This window comes from Phoenix dactylifera, chromosome 15 (genome assembly GCF_051530095.1).
Source record: "Phoenix dactylifera cultivar Ajwa chromosome 15, Ajwa_hap1_PhDact_Kaust_v1.1, whole genome shotgun sequence".
NCBI lineage: Eukaryota > Viridiplantae > Streptophyta > Magnoliopsida > Arecales > Arecaceae > Phoenix > Phoenix dactylifera.
In genome coordinates, this window is record NC_143204.1 from 20,748,082 (window position 1) to 20,757,000 (window position 8,919).

The 8,919-nt window shown below is 39.6% G+C and overlaps 1 protein-coding gene across 1 annotated transcript; it reads right to left on the reverse strand.

The window, feature by feature from the left end:
• LOC103707890 (uncharacterized) lies at nucleotides 1-6,306 on the reverse strand. The gene is made up of 5 exons (XM_039134260.2): nucleotides 4,249-6,306; nucleotides 4,069-4,140; nucleotides 3,703-3,917; nucleotides 1,752-1,975; nucleotides 1-838 (listed from the first exon to the last, which is right to left on the reverse strand). Exons 1-5 carry the CDS (start codon nucleotides 5,321-5,323, stop codon nucleotides 175-177), a joined length of 2,250 nt encoding a protein of 749 aa, XP_038990188.1. The 5' UTR covers nucleotides 5,324-6,306; the 3' UTR covers nucleotides 1-174.
• Between the last annotated feature and the right edge of the window lie 2,613 nt (nucleotides 6,307-8,919).

Here is an 8,919-nt window from a genome sequence, read left to right on the forward strand (position 1 = left end):
TTTTCAATGTACTCTGGCAATGTATGCTTAACTGGGAATGTCAAACATTTGATAGCATCAAGCCTTGCTGACAAAAAGGAATTTACAGCCAACAATAGATCTCAAATCATCTCCTCACACAAGGTTCCTTCCATCAAATATAATTACCAAGATAATGTTCACATAGTTATGTCATTACCTGATTCTACCGTCTGCATATGCATTCCGAGCCGTCTCATTTTCCCGTTTGACATCTTCATAAATTTTCACTATGGCCTCTGAAAACTTTGTCAACCTATCAAACGATCTTGTCAAGCTAGTCTGAAAACTGCACAACTTTGAATCCCTCTCACATTTCTCCTCTCCCTTGTTCTCCCTGAGCTCAGATTTTCTCTCAATTTCCACCTCTTCATCTCTCCTTTCTGCTTGTCTTTCTTCTATTGGCTGCTCAAAGAAGCTATGCAGGTCTGAGGCCATGCTTTTGATGGAATCACAGACCTCCGCTGGAGGGAGTGTCTGGATTCCTGCCAACCAATCACGCAAGAGGACAACTATTGGAGGAGCAAGGGCACGGCGAGGGGAGAAGGTTACCTTCCTTCCCCTAGAGGCACGCTCTTGAGGCAGCAAGATGCACTTCTGAATCCAGGTGTTGAGAGCTTCCACGTAGGATTTATGTGCGTCAACCCAATGTACAAAGCTAGACTGAAAGCAAATAATTTCATGTCTAAGGTGCATCAAGGCCTCTCTGTAGAACTCATTTTGTAGTGCTGCGGTTGGACTTTTTACATGGTAGGCTAATGAGATGATGATATATTGTGCATGGTGGTTTTCAAGCATAGCTCTCCACATCCGGATCAACCTGCAGAGGCCATATATAATTACATTTCTCGCCAAATTTAAGTACATATAAAAAACAATAACATTCTTTTTTCTTCTCTCCCCGGCTACAAGCATGCAGCATGAAATAAGTTGGAAGCTTCGACAAAATCATTGTTCAACAAAGTAGTTCCTGAACTCAGTGCTATCTGTCTGGCTGGAGTCAAAATAATTCTCCCCTCAAAAAACAATGCTTTTCAAATTCAGTTATTGTCAACAAAGTGAAGAATTTATTTTTATCTAAACTAGGCATTTCATATGTTCGATGGAACCAACCCAACTGCTCACACAAGCATATCAACGGTGGACTGGATCCAGACAGCATCATAATATGTTGATCAGGATACTTATAGTCAAAATCAAGATCTAAGAACACATTTGAAATTTATCTAAACCAAAATAGAACTATTTTCTTAGGTTATGTCTCTAGTGTATTAAGGCATGACTTGCCTTAAGACTATACCACGAAACATCTATAATGAAGGTTTGACCTTGACATCTTGGATATAACCTGATATTGGGAATGAAACTGTATCAGATTACTGAGTACTGATAATGCATTGTTTTCATGCTTCTCTGTGCATAGGAAGTTCTGAAAAAGCTTCATGTGAAGAAATATGGCTTTTGGACAAGAATTCTTAATGCTTACAATGCAGTGCACGAATATGCAAAGTTTGTACAAATGCAGTCAGAGCATCAGGAAAATTTAACACGAACAGAAAAACAGAAAATTTAATGACACTCCACAAAAAAATCACAAACCTAATTATGAAATGTCTGTCTTGGGAAGAAAATCGTATCCACAATTAACAAATGTATAAGGCATCAATTGACATCTACATATGATATGCTATTACTACACAAAATTAAAGGATAGGAGTTCAATGGATCCATACCCTTGTACTAGTTCTATAAGTTGGGGTTGCAATTCTTCATCTCTCAACTTCTCAATTCTTCTAGATATTGATTCAACTGCTTGAATGGATACTCTTACTCGTGAATGGAGATCCTTCACAGCAGCCCTAGTTTTGTCGATTACTTGGGCATTCATATCCCTTGCAAATTGGTGCCTTAGCTGGTTGCACTTCTGATCATATACCTTTCTGATGGATTCACTAGCCTAAGAAAATAAAGGAACGGATTGCAACAATAATTATAATCACATCAATAATCAAAAGAAGAAAGGGTAGTGTATCCATGTGGCAAAGAGGAGGTACGTAAAGTGAAAGATAATGAGTCGATAAAGCAATCTCCATTTTTTGTTTCCACCTAAAACTTCATCACGACTCATGAGTATCACTTGATATGACAACTAAATGCTTATTACTAGTCTAAAGAGCTGTATCATTATGACAAAGAAGCTAGAACCCATAAATCCAATCTAGTCACAGAGATGTTAGTAATACTAAAGAACATCTTGTCTTTCCTCAATACTAGATACCAAGTTTACATTAGTTAAATAGATATCTTGCATTCCAAGATGACAGAATGCTTATTATGTTGCCATATGAAAATATGTTGGCCATGCTATGAACTTCACTAGAAAAGAGAGAAAAAGATGACAAGCTATGCACATGCAATAAGGAAGACAAGACAGCTAATCAAGTGCAAATTCCAGGCATGTAAGAGCATATAAAAATGTAAAATGGATATACATTAATAGAAGTGTCACATAGAAAATTACCATCATAAAATAAACAATAGGCAGTGTCCTAAAGCAGTTTCAGAAATAGTATAACTCCATAATGGAGTCCACCTATAAAGTATCTCTCCACTGAATCAGAAAAATTTTCTACTGCATTAAGTTACTGCTAGGAAAGATTCATCCAAAAATTAGAATCTCCATTATCGATAACCTATTCTACATAAGATTTGATTGATAGTTACATTTTATTTTAGTGAAGAAGACAATTAATGGCTAAGTATATAATTTATTTTAGTAAAAAAATAGTTTCTTATATCCAAGGAGTGTTATGGAATATATGGTGTATTGGTTTTGGATTGGTTCGGGCTGGTTTGGGTTCGTATTAGGAACCTAGAGATCCAAATCCAATCCATATCTGAAACTTGTCATATTTTTGACTCCAATCTCATCCAAATAAATTTGGTTTGGATTCGAACAGATTACTTTTGGATTGGTTCCAGATCTGAAGCAGGTCAATCCAATCCACTTGCAGCCCAACACAATTTTTTTGGCAACCGCACCTATTACCTAGTCATTCTTGCTCAACTGAACCATCCCAACTATTGTCGGAATCAAGGTGGTGCAATATCTATATAATCTAAACCAACAACTCTTTCATGGACTTGAAGGGTCGAATATAAGTACTTGTCTTATTTATGTTTAGGAATTTCTTCTTGCAAACCCATGACCAAGTACTAATCCCCATAAACATGTCTAAGAATTGGAAGCAAACACTCTAAGGTAAACCAAAAGGTCCAGTCTATCATGCACCACAAAAGCAAAAAAGAGGAAGAAGAAGAAGAAGAAAAAGAAAGAAAGTAGGCTGATCAAGGATATTCCAGTTTATTAGGATGCTTCCATTCCGATTCAATCAAACAGTCTATCATCCAGTTTCGTTTGCCTAAATAAATATTAACTTGGATGATCAAACTATTCATCCCACCAACCTTTAAAAGTTATATCATACCAAACAGTGATAAGCCTATTAAGTCTTTCTTACTTTATGCCAACCTCTATAAGGGTTTCATCAATGCAACAAAGAGCAGATTCCTTGTGTTTATAAATAACACACAGGCATGATTGATCAAGAGCTATCATAAACTGATAAATTTTACCCAATGCAGTGAAAAATGCCATATATGGAGTGATGCAAATTACTGTACCTTCACTTCGTTGTAAAGTTTTCTCTCCCAGGCAAATAGTCTATCCAATGTGGATGAATGGCTTCCAGATATCATGCAAAACTCTTCAATAAAATCACTACCACTTTCAGCAGTGTCATCTTTTGGTGCCGATACAAGAGGATTTCTAGATGATGATGATCGTGACGAGACTGTGCGGCTCCAAGTAATGACCTTTGTTGCAAGCTGGGCAGATTCTACACAGAATTAGGGAAGTTAGATATGCCAAGCAGATATCACCACAATTTGAAACAAAAAGTTCTTTTGAATTGAAACAAATTCTTGTGAAAATGCTCATTTCAATAAATAAAAATATTGAGAACTCCAGAATATCCTGAAACAACCTACCATGCTCTGAGACATTCCCTGCCCTACAACAGATCAGGAAGGCTGAGAGAAATAGAGAAGCTGAAGATTTTCCTGTAGAACCAAGAGTTCAATTAAGGAGCTTGCATGGAATATTTGAATATAGAGTAAACAAAGCTCTATGAAATGAATTACAAATTCTTCACAAGTCACATGTGCCACCTATTGTCTCAGAGCAGATGCTGAGCCGAATCTTATTTGTCTCCAGCATTCTTGAAATCTCATGGCCAGACTCTGCAGCCCTGGTAAAATAGAGTTCAATGTCCTTTATGCTTGAGAGGAAATCTTTAGCCCTACGAGTGATGAACTCTGAAGCATCCTTCCTTTCTCTGGATGGTTCTTCCTGCAGGTTAGCCTTCTCTCTCTTTGAACTGTGTAGCTCAGATGAAGCAATTCCAGACAAAGCCTCAGCTGATCCATTAACATAGCTACAATCAGACTTTAGCCCTCTACCATTGCAAATTTGTTTTTGTGCCAGATCAGCAGATTCCTCTAAGCCAGTGCCATTCACCAAATGTGGATGATCCATCACCCTTCCACCACCATCAAATTTGCGCGATGTGGAGTTCAGATAAATTGCAGAATTTCTCTCTGAATTATCCCCGTTCCATTTCATTTCTTCATCTGCTCGAGAGAACTTCGCTTCCTCTTCAATTGAAGGAGCCATATCTTCTTCCTTCGACTGTCTCAAGCCCATCAATCTGCTAATGTCCAGGGTTATATCATGTTCGCCATTCTGGACCCCAACCTTGTTTAATGAATCAACGGGATCAAAGAAGTCCCATGAGGAACCAATTTCAGGGGGTGGTGGTGGAGGGAAGGGAAAAGTAAGCGACTCCTCATCAACAAAGTGGCAGGATGACTTAACTGTGACCTTCATAGAACTACCCGCTGCTGCCTTCATGTAACTAATACTGGATACACGAGGAGAGAAAGGACTCGAGCTATGTGATGGTGAAGCAACATGCTCCGCTATGTGGGAAGGAGATGGTGAAGCATGAGAGGAAATGGAGGGAGATTTGTCTGGTTCCGAAGACGCGAGTGATGGTTTGATCAAAATCTCAGCCTCGACGAACTGCCTTAAAGCAGCCCCCATATTGTGGAGGGATCGGACATAGGAAAGTTGAGCTGCTGATAGAGCATACCTCGAGTCGATCGCTTGTTTAATGTACTGCATGCGCTCTTTGCAGAGAGTCAGCGCCTTGTTCCGGTCTGGTTTCGAGCCCGAACAACCCATCACACTCACACTGGAGCCGCCTCAGCTTCTCAAGAATCCATTTTTCTCTGTAAACTCACTATGCCACCATCTCTAGCACTTCAAATTCTGTCAGACAATTCGCTCTGCAATCTTCTTCACGGAGTTCAAAGATCACCTTCCGAAACCTTCATAATAATAAATTACCAAGATCTTTCCAGTTTGCCGAACAGAAAGAGCTCTCCTCCACCCACACGCACTCTACTTTCCCACTTCAAATGTCCACCTCAGAAAACTCGAATCCAAGAATTTAAGAAAAATTTCTCCACAGTCAGACCCAATGCCGAATGACAGGCCTTTCTTCTTCACACCAGAAAACCCCTTCTGCTCTTCAAGAGACCATAAACCTAATCATAAAAGGACCTCCAATCTCTACACTTCAATGTTCGATATGCCTCAGTTCTTTTTCTAACTTAATCCTATACCAAACATCTTTGTTTTCGTCGGTCAAAAATCAAAAACCCACTTAGGGATTTTGTATCCTAATTCCCAAAGAAAAAGGAGACCTTTTTCCAGCCAAAAAATCTCTTCAACTCTCCAAGAAATTGGAGAAAGGAAAAAACTTTCAGAAACCCCATGCCCCAAAACCCATAGCCCAGCCTCGAACAGCCGATCTCCTTCCCCAAAATCCACACATCCCGAAACCCCTCCAATGCCCAAAAGCCCGGCGACCCTCCTCAAAACCCCCCGCCCCGATTCCTTCTACCTCTTTCCCCCATCTCTTCGGGCTTCACGAACACCAAAGAGACCGAGACGCGCCACCGCAAAGCAGTTCACCCCCTCCCTTTTCTGGCTAAAACCGGCGAAGCTCGGCAGAAGATAAAGCGAAAGCAAGCCGAGAAGGAAGAGAGGAAAAAGGAGACAAAAAAAAAAAAAGGACAAGCGGAAATAAAGAGAGCCATAAACAGAAACACAGAGGGAGCCATAATGAGAAGCATAAAAGAAGAAACACCGCCTTCTCTCTCTTTCCAAATTTCTTTCTTTTTCTTTCTTGTAGTTTCCTCTCCGTATTGGAATCTTCGGTTCCATCGCTACAGCCTGCGACCGAAGGGGCACCACCACGCACCAATATGAGTGCGAGGACATCGTCCGGCGATCGCTGGCGGATGCGGGACGATGGCGCCACCCCAAAACCTGGAATGATTTTAGGACGAAAACGCCCCTAAGAATTTCGGGCGGCATCCAGCTCCAACGGCTCTTTGGGGTGGTGGGCCCTCATCCGCCACCTGAAAGGGCTCTCGCCGCAGGGAAGCGGCGGGATGACAATTCAGTGGTTTTTATTTTCGCATGGGTTTTCTAAATCAGGCCGTTCATTTGGTGGACCTTTAGGCTTCTGGTGTACAATAGTCTGCATCAATCGGAAGCCCTGCTTCGAGTTTTTTCGAGCCCAAACCCCACTGGATGTGATTTGTACAGTGACAGTAGCGGTGGTGCAGATTTCATGATCAGAAATCCAAATTTTAGAATGGTGGCCTGTCTAAGGTAACTCAGCAATAGTAATTAATTGGATTTAAAGAAATACTGATAATATTGGTGGCTGCCAATTTTGCACCAAAATATTTAAGATATGATTAACAGTGATATTATCTTCTGGATTAAGCATGTATCTAAAGAAAGATCGATGAAGCTCGACTGGGTTGCTTTTTTCTTTTTTTGGCTAATTATTGTAATTTTTTTTTTTTTGGACCGTGAGAAAGAGTTGCCTGTAACTCATTATATTTTAAAGTTTTGGATGCATTCGTACCAGGTTGGTACAAATCGTCCCCTTAAAAAAAAACAAACAAAAAAAAGAACCGGCTTCTGGTATACAGGACGGTAAAATAACTCCAACTGGGTACGGAATTTGTGGCGGAGGTACAGGAATCAGAGGGCTGTAATGAGAAGTGGAGGACTTTTGGGCCTTTTCGTACTCCCTCTACTTTGATAATCGTGTACGGGCCAAGGCTGCTCAACCTTCCTCAGCTTTCACATGAGCTGCAAGTTCCGTTGCACGGTCCATTTTCGGAAATCTGAAATACGTATGACCTTTCTTTTTTTTTTTTCGGAGAGACAGCGAGCGAGAATATTTTAATTATCTAAGTTTAAATTTTTGGAGATGGACCAACCAACCCTTTGCAAAAAGATGAGACCATTGAAGTAAATCCATTCACTTAATATCGATCATTTTGCATCAGGTTCTTCACAGTCTTTTACTAGTTATGCGAACAAACAAATGACTACTATTAAAAATTTAGATGTAGGATGAGTTTTTTTTTTTTTGAGAAAATATGGGATAAATTTTAACATAATTAGCATAGATTAAGCACTATTATACCTTATTAAACGTTTATTTGGTACATTATTTTATTATATTTTTATTCTGGATGTTTTTTTTGATATATAACTTTTCTTATGCACAAAATCATGTAAATCCTAACTTAAAGCTAGTCTCTCTTGGATTCCTTCTGAGAATCGGATGACATTAGAATTCTATTTTGTAAAAGTTTAGTATCTATTCTCATTTCCCTTTCTTATGTTTATACCATCTGATCAAGCTGGGTTAGACAACTTATGCATCTGGTTGTTAACCTAGAAAGCTTCATTTCCTTCATTTCGGTGTTCTTCTGCTACTATTGCTGGTGCTTCCATTAGACCCACCATTCTGTTGTGATATCGCCCTTACCTTCTGCAAAACAACATTGCCCATAGACAAAAAGAGCGAATGATCTCGTCTCACACTTGACATTGAGGAGAAGTGCCAGCCTGAAAGGGTCTCATGAGGTCTCGAACTCGGGCTTTGATTTGGCCCTGTTTGTAGGAGGCAAGAGTTGTTTTGATTTGGCCAGTGCTTCCCTGGTTGATAACCGAGACAATGCAGCCCTGATCAATGTATTTTCCACTTCCAATTGGTTCAGAGTGCCTGTCGCATCACACAATGCCATGCTCGTGACAACTCTTCCTCCATTATAGCAGCTTGGGCTTCGGACTGCTAGAAGAACCCAGCAGGACACACATTGGTATTTGGTCATTGGAAGATAAATACTTGTTTAGCAAAATAGTCAGATTTAGGTTTAAATTTTTGACACATCTAATAAATATGTTAGGTTTTTGATTTATCCTATATCCGATCCAACCCGATTACTGCCCTTAGATAATATCTGAACTTCGTTTGATTCAGCTGATTATATTGAAGTTCCATGAAATATCCATAAGACTGTTGTTGATGGAGGAATTAACTATTACATTGCAGTCACGGCTATGCATCCACCATGTTAAATTTCTGGTTTCAAGTACTCCACTTGGTGGAAGCCTTCCAAGTTACAACATGGTTCATGTTTCCAATGCTTTCTCACACTCCATATCATCCCAAATAAGTGCTTGAAGTAATAGTACATCTTTCATTTACCAAGGAACACACGTTAAAAACTTGCTCCAACCATAATTGACCATTTGCTGAGAAAGCCATTTTAATTTTCGAAAATCGGTAAATAAGATTAAAGAAGGGTATCTCGTGTCAGATGTACGTGGTGAAAATACCTTGACTCAGACGGTTCTCTAGCTCTCTGACAAAAATCTAAACAATATAGGCAAGTAAACTC

Bases quoted from the DNA above. Each gene is read 5' to 3' on its own strand.
- LOC103707890 (XM_039134260.2), bottom strand. From the start codon at position 5,323: ATGGGTTGTTCGGGCTCGAAACCAGACCGGAACAAGGCGCTGACTCTC. The intron at 1,976-3,702 runs GTACAGTAATTT...TTATTTTCTTAG, and splicing joins AACTTTACAACGAAGTGAAG to GCTAGTGAATCCATCAGAAA. The intron at 839-1,751 runs GTATGGATCCAT...TGGCCTCTGCAG, and splicing joins CTTATAGAACTAGTACAAGG to GTTGATCCGGATGTGGAGAG.